We start from the raw sequence: 13572 nt of genomic DNA, 5'->3' as shown, positions 1-13572 counted from the left end.
AATCACACATTGCTGTGACAGCCCTATGCAAAGAGCAACAAGAAATCGGGAGAACAAACTACATTTATTTATTTATTTGAGCCAGAGGTCACTCTCTGATTCTCTTGATTGACTGCTGTGTTTGATACTTACATGTAGACATTCATTTAATTGTTAAATCAATTAGATGAATTAAAAATATTCAGTGCTACTTAACTCATTTTTCTGATATGAGAACATTGTAGTAGTTTCATCATGTCTCTGTGTTATTTCACAGTTCAAATATTAATCACACATTATATTTGGTTGTGAAATTACCCTCTAAAGAACATTAAAATCCATTATAGTGCTAAATGAGAAAAGTGTCAAATTACATTACAAAAGGTAACTTTAAAAAGAAGAAATAAATTAAATAAATTACACACAGTTACACAAGACCTAACAAAAGCCTAAAGAAGCCTTTTTGTTCAATTCAATGGTAACCAAAACATTTTCCTTCAGCTTAGTCCCTTATTTATCAGGGGTCGCTACAGTGAAATGAATTAACAACTATTTGTTTTACGTAGCGGATGCCCTTCCAGCTACAACCCAGTACTGGGAAACACCCATACACTCTCACATTCACACACACACATACACTATGACCCATTTAGTTTATCCAATTCACCTATAGCGCATGTCTTTGGACTGTGGGGGGAAACCGGAGCACCTGGAGGAAACCTACACGAACACAGGGAGAACATGCAAACTCTAAAAAGAAATGCCAACTGGCCCAGCCGGGACTCGAACCATTCTTGCTGTGAAGTGACATTGCTAACCACTGGAACAATTTGTTCAAGAAAATAATAATAAAATAAAATGTTTAATCAGAAGTGAAACTTGATTGAGATGCACACCAGTGTCTAAAAATATAGCATGACAATATTAACTTGCTGGAAAAATGACAAATGAAATTTATGCACAAACATCTTGTAATTTAAGGGGCATTTGTCTATATTCTATAGGGAACATCATGCAGTGAGTTGTTGATACTAATCAACTGTATGAAGCCTTGGAATGAATAGTGCAATTAGAACTAATTAAATTAATGAAAACATTAAGTTGACACCTATTATGTGTAGATTTTTCAGATGCTCAGAATCTGGCTATAATAGTAAGATATACTACACAACAAATACATTTTTTAACTTACATAGTACTTAAAACAGGGTGTCACAGTGGCGCAGTGGGTAGCACGATCACCTCACAGCAAGAAGGTCGCTGGTTCAAGCCTGTGTGGAGTTTGCATGCTCTCCCTGTGATCGCGTGGGTTTCCTCAGGGTGGTCCGGTTTCTCCCACAGTCAAAAGACATGTGGTATAGGTGAATTGGGTAAGCTAAATTGTCAGTAGGTTGCGGCTGAAAAGGCAATTGCTGCGTAAAACATATGCTGGATAAGTTGGCGGTTCAATCCACTGTGGTGACCCCAGATTAATAAAGGGACTGAGCCAAAAAGAAAATGAATGAGTACTTAAAACAACCACATACAATACTTGTTTAAAAAAAAATGTCTGAAAATCCTTTTGTAAGGCTTACGCTGCTATTCTGAACCAATAACCGAGAACAGAGAGCAGTTAAAAGATGATATGCTTAAATCAATTATTTTTCTGACTCCATTGCAATTAATCTGACTTCATTAAAGTTGTTATCATCATTGATAAAGAGAAAGAATCTGAACGCCTTAAAGCTGGCAAAGTTGTTTATTAAGTTGCATGTTTAAATATACAGACAGTAGAATAAAACAAACTAACATACTGTATAGAACAACTTAGCTGTAACATATAAACTTCTGATCAACAAAGACAGCCTTTGTTAGTATATGAGGCTACACACCAGTGTCACGCACTGGTCAAACATGAGTGAAATACCAAACCCCGAAAACCAGCTAAACATGAAAGCAAAATTGAGCAGATAAAGTGGGGGAGAAATACATTAAAATACTCTCCTCAGGCCAGTGGCAGATCTAGGAATTTTTAAAGGCAGGGACCAAGGTAAACCACAGTTTACAGAGGGGGACCAAGTTATTCAATTGGTGCTTGCACTATATGTTTACAACATACAACTATTTTTGTCTCATTAAAAATACAGTTTATATATATATATATATATATATATATATATATATATATATATATATATATATATATATATATATATATATATATATATATGTATATATATATATATGTATATATATACATATATATAGGCCTATCATATAATTTCATTGGGTTTATTTTACATCTGCAAATAGCTGAGATAAAAGAAAGCGTTTCTGTAAGAAAGAAAATAATTGTGTCAACAAATATGGGACACTGGGGAGAGTGTTGTAACATGGGGTTTGTTAATTTTTAGCACCCAAAACTAAAAATTGTCATAATTTACTCAGCCCTCCCTTGTTCCAAACATGTTAGACTTTCTTCTGTTGAACACAGAATCAAATATTTTAAAGCAAGCTGGAAACCTGTAACCATTGACTTCCATATTATTTGTTTTTACTACGAAGTCAATGGTTACAGGTTTTCAGCTTTCTTCAAAATATCTTCTTTTGTGTTCAACAGAAGAAAGGAACTTTTTTATTTTTCATTTTAGGTGAACTATCCCTTTAATTAAAAATATCGTCAGTTAGTTCACTTGTTCTTTAATAAAGTTTTTGCATAAACAGGATAGTGTGGATATTAGTTTGCCAAATTAAAATAACTCTGTATTCTGGCTTAATCTCTAAATGTGAAGAACATGTTCAAGTGTGCTCAGTCTTAACCTGATGCACAGCTATCATGTGGTAAATTTCATGCATGATACGGGTTAAAAAAAACAGATCTTTTTGGAAGGGGTGTTTGTCATAGAGGTCACGTTAACCAAAGTTTTACGGTAAACGATGTCCGTCATTTTCACACAGATTTGCCAATTGTTTTGTAACCTTTTTATAGTGATGAAAAAGCGCAATAATTCTAAACAGAAAGTGTCCGTGTTGCAGTGTAAATGACAGCACAGAACCCATCTTTGCTTTCACTATCGATTTCACCATAAAGTGCACCTTTTAGTTGACATAAAAGCTCAAAATGGTAATTTAAAACAACGTAATTATGACAGCGATGAGCAGAAACGCTGAAAATAAACCATCAATTAACGAATGACATGTTTACTTTCTGACTAAATGATATGACTATCTGATATACCATATGACTATCAATTTTGGTCCGTTCTAAAACATTGCGCTTTAAAAGAGAACCACGGCAAGCAACATTGTAACAATTTTACTTCCCTGTTTCGGAGCAAGCCAGTCGCTCTACAGGGATGAAAGCACTCGTCATACAAGAAAAACAGCTGAAGTAACAGGTATCACCAACGTTCAACTTGAATTAAAGTGCATCTTTATGTCCAAGCATTGATATTAATCAGCAATGACTTAGAGGGGAGGGGCACATCAGGGACCAAACCAATTTAAAAGGGGGCTGGTGCCCCTGTGGCCCCACCCCTAGATCCGCCCCTGCCTCAGGCCATCACTCAACAATAGTAAATAGATTGTATATTGAAATACATAAATGTCTCTGCTGATTTTATCACTACAGTGCTGAAGTCACAAACTGTCAAATGACACTAAACATGACAAAGTTGTAGATGAAAGAAGATCACAAGCAGATGAATTGGGTATAAGGAAAAGCACATGGCTACTGTAAGCAAATGGCAGAGATGTGTATTGGAGCTGTGATGAACTCAAGGCATGACCCATCCTGTGCTTGTCTCAGTAGTCTTTCAAGGGGAATAGTATACAATATTTTCTAAGTTTACACTTTCTACACCTTTAAATGACACTTAATAGTAACCAAAATCTCAATAATGTGTCAGTGACCAGAATCTAATGAAAGTTTCACATTAGCGCTGTGCACATTAGCATGCTTATCTTGGCATCTGTTATTGTATGTAGTCTTTCAGTAAGCTGCCCTATTAGGCTAAATGTAAAGTTAAAGTGCCAGTTTCTATTGCACTCTCAAACAGCTTGTCAAACACACATACTGTCAAAAAAGAGCAGATCTAAAGTCATCTGTGCCAAATTAAAACAAAGATCTTTAATGCAAAACACTGTACTACAATACACTAATCTACAATTAGCATTTAAACAGATTAGGCTATCTGAATTAGCACACTTTTTACGAGAAGAGCGGTGTCATGTCTTATCAAACCTGATGAGACCAGCTGCAACACTGCAGATCTTGATGGATCAGGGATGGGTGCTAATTGCTAATAAATGCAGAGGCGGAGGACACCTTCAAACACGGCTAATTATCAACCTTTAAAATAGCTGCTTGAAAATCTGAAGTTATTGTGTTCAGTTTTGGGGGGAAAAAATGGCAGCGCTTTGGAGTTTAGTGCTACTTTGTATCACTAGTCGTTTATGTGCTGCAAATACTTTTTTACAAAGTAAAGAAGTGTTCCAATGGCCTGAACAACATTTGTTGAGTTTGCGTGTGAAGGAGCTTCCATCTCAAGCAGAACCTGTTCAGAAGTGTGATGTGAAGGATGAGGATAAGGTGCAGTGTGGAGAGTCTGGCATTTCTCTTGAAGACTGTAATGTTTTAAACTGCTGTTTTGATGGACAACAGTGCTACTATGGCAATACAGGTAACGTTACCTTTTTACCTAAGATGTAGCCAATAGAAATTCACTAAATGTTGTACAAGCAAGAGAATGACTTTTCCCTTTCATCTAAAAGTGTGCAATTCAATTGGCAATCTTAGTTGTATAGTATTACAACAGTCATCAGATTTAATTCCAGGGAATATTTTCATTTTGAATAGACCCGTCTCCCCAAGCTAAGGAAGCAGGAAACCATTGATCTAGAAGTCAGTGTGTTGTGTGGCTTTTTTTTTTTTTTTTTTTTTTTTTTTTTTTTTTTTTTTTTTTTTTTTTTTTTTTTTTTTTTTTTTTTTTTTTTTTTTTTTTTTTTTTGAGTGAACAATGCCTAGCATGTATTAACCCTTATACCAGCTAGAACATTTTACTTTAAAACTATAGGTAGTATTCTGCTGCTTGCCCAAACTTCCCATCTGGTATTTGGACAGTCGTGTGTGTGTGTGTGTGTGTGTGTGGGTTTTATTTTTTTTTTTAAACAAATAAATATGGTCCGTTACAAACCATAATTTTTAGCTTTCCATAGGGCAACATAAGCTTATTTTTTTATTTTTGTTACGTATCTTATAAATGTAACTTATTTAAAATGACAAGGCTTCCATAAATTCTTAGACATTGAGCTAATGAATAATCCTGGTTAACATCTTCCAAAGACACATTGACTCTTTGAAACTGATATGACTAAGTTAAAGTTCTTCCTCTTTGCTAGTAACCGTCCAGTGTACAAGAGATGGGCAGTTTGTTGTTGTGGCCTTGAGAGATGCAACCATTCCAAGACTAAGCTTGGAGTCCATCAGCCTTTTGGGAGGAAGTGATCCTCCTTGTGCTCCTGTTGGTGCCACTGCAGCTTTTGCCATCTACCAGTTCCCAGTCACTGCTTGTGGCACCACAGTGATGGTTTGTACTGACCGTGAGGTTTGGGTGGCCCTCGTGGGCTCTGTTAGTAATTTTTGTTAAACTACTACAGGTGGATGGTGACTTCCTAATCTATGAGAACCGAATGACATCTGTATATGAAGTAAATGTTGGACCTCTAGGCTCTATCACAAGGGATAGCCACTATGAGTGAGTGACTGCTTATTTTTTTATTAATTGGTTCCATGGCTGTTAGTTCTGGTCTTCTATCTTGAGTCTTCCCTTTCAGGCTCCTCTTCCAGTGTAGATATTCACGCAGCAGTTTTGAAGCACTTATTGTTGAGGTCAACCCTGTTCCTCCTCCTCTTCCTGTGGCTGCACTTGGACCTCTGAGAGTGGAGCTCAAACTGGCTAATGGGCAGTGTTTTCTTAAGGGATGTGTGGAAGGTAAAGCATTGTTCAACATGCAGTTCATTTTAACACTGAAAGAGTCTTGAATGTCTCATTTCTGGCTTGTGCAGAAGCTCAAGCGTATTCTTCGTACTATGGTGATGCTGACTATCCTGTGACTAAAGTGCTGCGGGAGCCAGTCTATGTTGAAGTTCATGTTCTAGAGAGGACTGACCCCAACATCTTTCTAACTTTGGGGCGTTGTTGGGCAACTTCGAACCCTGATCCTCAAAGCCTGCCCCAGTGGGATTTTCTTGTAAATGGGTAATTGTTGCAGTGCCCTACCCACTCTCCATCAAATCCCAATTGCTAGCAAGAATTGTTTGTAATCATCTCCTGTTGTGCAGTTGTCCTTCCCAGGATGATCGTTACCTGACCACTTTGTTCCCCGTGGATGAAACTTCAGGCCTGCAGTTTCCAAACCACTTCAAACGGTTTGCACTCAAAATGTTCACGTTTGTGGAACCCACGTCTTTGGCTCCCCTGATGGAGACGGTATCTTTTTTTTTTTTTTTTTTTTTTTTTTTTTTTTTTTTTTTTTTTACTCTTTGGTTAGTCTTTAAAATATCATATTTGTTTCACGTGGCCTGACGTCTTCTCTCTGTTAGGTCTTTATTCACTGCAGTACATCAATTTGTACTCCAACTGCAGAAGACTCTTGTGTTCAAAGTTGCAACAGGAAGAGTGGGTGTTGCTTTTTTTTTTTTCAACTTGATGATCTATGGCGTACTTAAGGCCTTTTCTGACTTTATTTTTTTTTTTTTTTTCCTCTTTTGCAGAGAGAGATGTTGGTATACAAAAGCAGCGTCATAGCCGTTCTCTAGTTTCCAGTGGAGAGATCCATCTTGTTCATTGAGTTTGCTTTTTGGCTCCTTTTTTATTTGTAATAAAAAAAAAAATGGTGTTAATCTTGTCTCTGGATATTGCTGTATTTTTGCTGCCTTTAATTTAACCATTTCAAGATGTCTTAATCCTAGTCAATAGTTCTGCTGCTTTTTAGGCATGTGATGCACTGTTAATATGGGCTCTAGTACCTTTTGCTAACATTAAGCCCTAAACCTTCACACCATTCGACTAAAGCTTGTCAACCCATTGAAACCTCTGTGACACTAACTTCTAACAGCTGTTCCTCAAGCTTTTGTCTACAGTGCGCCAGATCTCTCCAGTTACTGCACATGTACTTGGATTTAAGGATCTCATATCTATACTATAAACAAAGTTGCCCAAGTGAAACCACTTAATTTATAAATGCTACAGTTCCTTGTACTTGCCAATTTGAGAAATAATTGCCAGTCCCTCTTAAATTAGGCATGGAAGTATAAAAATGACTAATTATAAAGTTAATACAGAAGGCTAATAGGAAATGCTCAGATTTGTGGACTTCTCTGGTTGTGCTCTGTGGAATCCTCTCATTACATCCTGGCAGTTTAAGAGTTGTGTATATATTTTACACTGACTCACACTGGCTTAATTGTGGCACCTTCAGTACTGACAGCCAGCAAAGAATCTGGTGGCAAAATTCTTGCTTGACGATTGTATTCCTTTTTTTTTGTGCTATTGGCATCTGCGGTGTTTGACATGCCCTGTCATTTTTCATGTCCAGGAATCCCTGGTCTTTACCTAGCAGTGGTGTTTCTTGCTGTGAGTGACAACCTGACAGCCCCTTGCAGTTTAGTCCTCTGAATTGTAAAGTGAAGAGTAAATGCTGGTGGTGGAGCTTTCTGGAAAATATGTACCAAATGCACATCAATTTGTTCATTAGCCCTCTAGTATTTTCGGTGTAATCCTCTCTGGAGAAACATTATTCTAATTAAAGTTCTACTCCTGAATTGTCTAATTTGAATTCAACTTTCATGCAGTACAGTTCAATTTGAGTGAGGAGAAAATGAAACTTCAATTCATGGACTGCAGTCAATGTTGTCCAATCCAATTCCGCTTGTCCTGTTCCATCTGCCTATCCTACTCCATTTAACTTCTATTCTATCTGTCCATCCATATTGTCCTGTTCAGTCATTCCATCCTTCAAAGTATCCAATATTCAATCCGACCATCCATTCTAGTTTAGTTTAAAGCTGTATTAATCCCTATGGGGCAACTCATTTTGACATGGTGATTCACATGTAATAGACACACTTAAAACAAACACCAGTGCATAACATCAAGTACACACAAAAAGAGAGAAATTAATTTATTGAAAAATAATCCATAGATTGACTACATTTATTACCTAACTGAATTGCTTTAGGCACAAAAGTAAATTTATAACGATTTGTAGAACATCTTATCCTTAGTTGTCGCCCAAGGGGGGCATCCTCTCAAAGTTTGAGGTGTGTGTGCGCGGTCCTAGTATTTTATGTGCCATCCTCAATACCTGCTGTTCGTAATAGAATGCAAGACTTCACAAGGGAACTTTTAAAGTTTTTAAACACAAATTAACAATGCCTTGAAGATGATTCTTGTTTTTTTTTTTTTAATAAACCGTGAGGCAAATAATGGGAAAGGACAAAATACTTTCAATAAATTATAAAAGTTCTTAAGAATAACTCTATGTTAAAAGAGTTGAGTTTGTGCATTCAGGAAAAAGTATGATTCCTTAAATTCAAATTTTGGAGCTTTAAAAAAAATTCTAAAATCTATTCAGACCACTGATACACCTATATAACAGACATGCTGATTAAATAAGGTATGTCAGCATTTGCAAATGACTGATGTGTCATATGTAGGAGCTACAAATCATCTTACTCGCTGCTCTTAGTATGACCCATTTGGGAATTAAGCGCAGAATAAAAATATCATACTTGATGTACTGCAGTAATGAATCTGGGAAACTGGCTCCAGAGAGAATTATGAAGGTTAAAGCTGATGGCAGTTATTTATATAACTTAACCATTTTAAATGGTAATGTTTTGCTTGTTTGCTTGTAAATACATGTTATTTCCCAACTTTTTCTTTTAATAGCAGTAGTCTCACAAACACCGTTGCTGCTAATAAGTAGCACTCGCTGAATGTTAAAATATTCACTCATTATTTGCTTGCAAATATTCATTTGCATTTTTATGAACCATTTTCTGGATTTATATATCAGAGTTTGCAGCGTTCTCAATCGTTCAGGATCACGCATCTGCTCAAAGGTGTAAATGTGATTGAATAACTGCCTTACCCGGAAAGGCCAGGTATAACAAACTTTTAATGGCACCCCTAACAGTGTTATTAGCAAAACACTGGCCATTTAGAGCATCAGGGGAGCTGTGCCTGCCAGTTCACATCCCGTCTATTTTAACCTGAACAATAATGCGGCATTGAAACTGGAACCAATAAAAAATGATTAGCTTGCTTGCCAGCGTTAATTGTGTTGCGACTAATTCTGTGATGCGCCGACAGTGTAATATTATACACTCAGGAAATTACCAACAATTAACTGCAGGCAATCCAAGAGGCTATTTTAAACAAATATTGGTGGAAAACACAACAATCCATTCATTCAGTTTTGTCTTGACATTTGTCTTTCAGCGCAGCATCTGTTTCCCTGGTTTAGCTGAGAGTTTCCTTGAATCACCCATGAAGCATAATGGAGCCTAGATCAAAGAGAAAAAGCTATAAGGCTCGGCTATAGCAGAGGCATGAAAATGTGAATTCGTAGAGAAGCGGACCTCATTATAAACATCCATCCTATCTGTAAAAGTGGTGGGTGGGCCGTACTCACTGTGACAGAATACATTCCCAGTGTTCCCTGAAGACATCTGCAGTGCATCAAACTGCACTTGACACTGCAGCAGCTTTGTAATAAAGCAGATGCGGGAATGTGGTCACTACCGTGATGGCCATCTGGCCTGGTCATACTTTTTGTATTGACCATGCAGACATTTATATGACTAATCCCTGCTGAAAAGACCAAGTTAGGCCAACAGAGAAGTTCAGTACTGGTTAATGCTAGTCTGTCATGTGCCAGTTTATCTTCAATTAAATAAATGGAAATGTTAAGCGATAGCTTTGCCTGGATATTATAGACCTCTCTGCCAAATAGAAATTAGCCAAAAAAGCTGGTCGTTAATTAAAAAGTCTTATGGGCACATCAGCACACCAACACCCTTTGATGGAGACCAGAAAACACAAAACATTTTGGCAAGTAGCCAGTCTTTTCAGCAGGAATACTCTCAACGTTCATGAAAAAAAGTGAGAGAAATGATGTAGTAAAGGCTTGTGAAGGATAGTAGCATGGCAGTGAGAGACAAATGCTCAAAAGCTCTAACGATTCCATGATCTAAGAGAAATGCATAGCTTTCTTCCCATCCCTGTGAATTGAATTCCTTGAGTATTATTCAAAGTTATTTGCTTTTCACCTGCTCATCACTCCAGCTCAACAACAAGCCATTTCACACCGCTAAAATTACACCATTTTTGCTGAACGATGGAGTAACAGCTTCTTCTGTTTCAGCTTAAGTAACAAAAAATCTTTTCACAGTCGGATCCAATTGTATTATATCAGTGACACGCAGCTGTTTGCGTCAAACAGAATTTTGATAATTGCGTCCGATAATTGCACAGAGAAAAGCTCCTGTGGGCCACTCTGGAACTCTCAACAACAAATTACTGCATGCAGGACTCTCAATAGCATCCAAAGTGGCCTTTTCAAAGCTATGAGGCTCTTTCTTTCATGCCTGTGGATTATGAATATGTGGAAAGAAACTATTAATTAAAGAAGTTTTGATAACTACTTAATTTCTGCTTATATTGTTTATTTTTTCTGTACTAATGTGAATAACAATCTATAAAAATTCTAAGTTAACAGTTTTACATATTTTGCTGTACATGTTTTTATTTATTTATTTATTTATTTATTTATTTATGCTTTTAAATCACATAATGGGATCAGATACTTAATTAACAGATACTTTACAGTGTATAATAGATGGATTTGTATACACACACGGAGATAATGGATGGTCAGCTGGTTAGTAGTTCATACATGAAATAAGCAAATATTTTCTCATTTACAGTAACACTTTTCTCTCCATTGACATGATATTTCATCAATTGAAAGCTAATATGTAATAGATTTTTTGCTCATTTTTTTATCCTGTTGTTTGATAAATGTATATGAGTTTTTGCTTTTGTTGTTTTTGCTGTTGTTTACTGTATAAAAAAAATCTGTAAATTAACAGTTTTCCATATTTTGTGATTCATGTTTTTATTTTTTTTATTATTATTTATGCTTTTGAATGGGCATTATGGTGGTGCAGTGGGTAGCACAGCAAGAAGGTCGCTGGTTTGAGCCCCAACTGGTTCAGTTGGCATTTCAGTGTGGAGTTTGCTCCTCTGTTCTCCTTGTGTTTGGATGGGTTTCCTCCAGGTGCTCCAGTTTCCCTCATAAGTCCAAAGACATGAGCTATAGATGAATTGAATAAGCTAAATTGTCCGTAGTGTATGTGTGTGAATGCAAGAGTGTATGGATAAGTTAGAATGACATCTGCTGGATAAGTTCGCATTAATGAAATTCACAACCATAAATAAACAGAAAACACAAAATACGGAAACTGTTAATTAACAAATACTTTTTATAGTGTAGGCTATAAGAACCTTAAAAGTAAATGAAATAATTTGACACATTGAAAACTGTACTGCAGTAAAAACCTGCCTGGAACTACTTTAGCTGTATTTAGCTGAAAATATCTGAACGTCCATCAGCGAATCATTAACTGCACTGTAAAGAAATATCTGTTTCTGTATTTTGAGTTTTCTGTTTATTTACAGTTGTGAATTTCATGACCTTGATCTCTGCTTTGTCTACTTTTGATGTTGAAAATTCATCTTTATTGAAATTTTATTAATATATATATATATATATATATATATATATATATATATATATATATATATATATATATATATATATATATATATATATATAGAGAGAGAGAGAGAGAGAGAGAGAGAGAGAGAGAGAGAGAGAGAGAGAGAGAGAGAGAGAGACATAAGTCTGTAAAACAACAGAACATTTACTGACAGTTTATTATAAGGTTTTTGTTGCTTAATATAGAACACCAACCAAGACAATATATCACTTTAACTATTAAAAATTCTAATAAAAGTCACTGTTTTCGAACTTTTCAAGGTTACAGGTTTGGAAGAAAGATCAATGTCCCATAATGTAAATCAAAAGCATAAATAAAATGGAGAAGAATAAAACATAAAAACATGAATCCAAAATATGGAAAACTGATCATTTTCAGATATTTTTAGTGTATTTAAAACTGATTATTACTATGTATTCATTAGCTTTAGTAATTGTATTGGACTTTTATGTTTTGTAGTTTTTTTTCTTTCACTCATGAGGTAGTTTACTCTTTAAAAGTATTAGCTATAGCCTACAGTTCCAGTCTCAGCCACTTTTAGGGCATTTAGACAAGTTAATCAACACTGTTGCCTCGTTAAATCAATCAGTGTTCAAAATGCAGTGGTATTTTACATGTTTTGAGGTTTGTAAAGCCCCATTAGTCTTCACTCAGGTTTGCTTCATTCTTTATTTGCCACCAACATGGCCAATTCAGCTTTCTAATGTCACTTTCACTCTCAGATAATAAAATGCATCATAAAATATTTTAGAGGCCTCTGACTAAACCCTTAATGGAGGACCGGTCACCTCAGATTCAGATCTCACTTTTTGCCAACATATTTGGTGTGGCGGCTTAAGGGCTGGTGGAGGCCTGGAGGTCATATTGTAATTCAGCAAACTGAAGATGGTAACAGGGGACCTGGAGGCAGCAGACAGCTTGTCAGGTTCATTTCTAATTATAGAATATTTTAATATTTTTATTTTTTGGACTTTTTACTTTTTTCTTGACAGATACAGCAGGAATGGAATGAAGAATTTCCCATTATTTATTCAGTCACGTATTCAGTCCTGATTTTATGCATTTAGTAAGGATGACTACAAACATAAACAATGGTCCTCCCCCAGATCGCATTTCCCTACAGAATAAATCAGTGTTGTAATCACTGAAACATCTTGTTTTAAAGCCACAGCATGTACATTTTCTATTTATAAAGTAACCCTGTTTATAAATGTGTTTGCCTTCTGGCTTGAGGATAAGCTAAAGAGGTGTTAAATTTACTGACCTAAAAACTCAAAACCTTTTGTTATCAGCTTACAACAGTGAGGTAGAACATAGTTAATATAATTTAATATAATGTGTTCAACTTTACGGTTGCCGAAATAAGAAACTTTTGTTTTTCAAATGTTTTTCTTTTTTTTATTTATTTTTTTATAAAGTTTAGTTGTCACATTTCTGGTGAGGAACAAATTAAGCACAATCCCGAAGACAGAAGCTCTGTAAATCCAATAATCAAAGAAGTCTGCATTACAGTGACAATGAAAACTGCAGCAAATGAGCTCAGAAGCAATGTTTAACTCCTATAAAGTATTGCACATGCATGGCATAACTGAGCTCAAACATCCATTCATTTTCCTTCAGCTTAGTCCCTTATTTATCAAGGGTCGCCACAGTGGAATGAACCGCCAACTATTCCATCATATGATTTATGCAGCAGATGCCCTTCCAGCTACAACCCAGTACTAGGAAACACCAATACACTCACATTCTCTCTCTCTCTCTCACAC

At 36.0% G+C, this 13572-nt stretch overlaps 1 protein-coding gene across 1 annotated transcript; it reads left to right on the top strand.

The window, feature by feature from the left end:
* Positions 1–4366: 4366 nt before the first annotated feature.
* Positions 4367–6862, top strand: zp2l1 (zona pellucida glycoprotein 2, like 1). The gene is made up of 8 exons (XM_056465631.1): positions 4367–4640; positions 5359–5546; positions 5617–5714; positions 5794–5951; positions 6026–6218; positions 6302–6449; positions 6563–6638; positions 6734–6862. The coding sequence occupies exons 1-8, from the start codon at positions 4367–4369 to the stop codon at positions 6808–6810; spliced, it is 1212 nt and encodes a 403-aa protein (XP_056321606.1). The 3' UTR covers positions 6811–6862.
* The last annotated feature ends 6710 nt before the right edge of the window (positions 6863–13572 follow it).

The sequence above is a fragment of the Danio aesculapii genome, chromosome 9 (genome assembly GCF_903798145.1).
Source record: "Danio aesculapii chromosome 9, fDanAes4.1, whole genome shotgun sequence".
Lineage (NCBI taxonomy): Eukaryota > Metazoa > Chordata > Actinopteri > Cypriniformes > Danionidae > Danio > Danio aesculapii.
Note: the sequence above shows the minus strand (reverse complement) of the source record. Positions and strands in the feature narration are given on the sequence as shown.

What these genes read in the sequence shown, in the direction of transcription:
- zp2l1 (XM_056465631.1), top strand. Translation starts at nt 4,367, where the DNA reads ATGGCAGCGCTTTGGAGTTTAGTGCTACTTTGTATCACTAGTCGTTTA. An exon ending in CTTGTGGCACCACAGTGATG is followed by an intron (nt 5,547 to 5,616) that starts GTTTGTACTGAC and finishes AAACTACTACAG; the next exon opens with GTGGATGGTGACTTCCTAAT. An exon ending in TGGCTCCCCTGATGGAGACG is followed by an intron (nt 6,450 to 6,562) that starts GTATCTTTTTTT and finishes TCTCTCTGTTAG; the next exon opens with GTCTTTATTCACTGCAGTAC.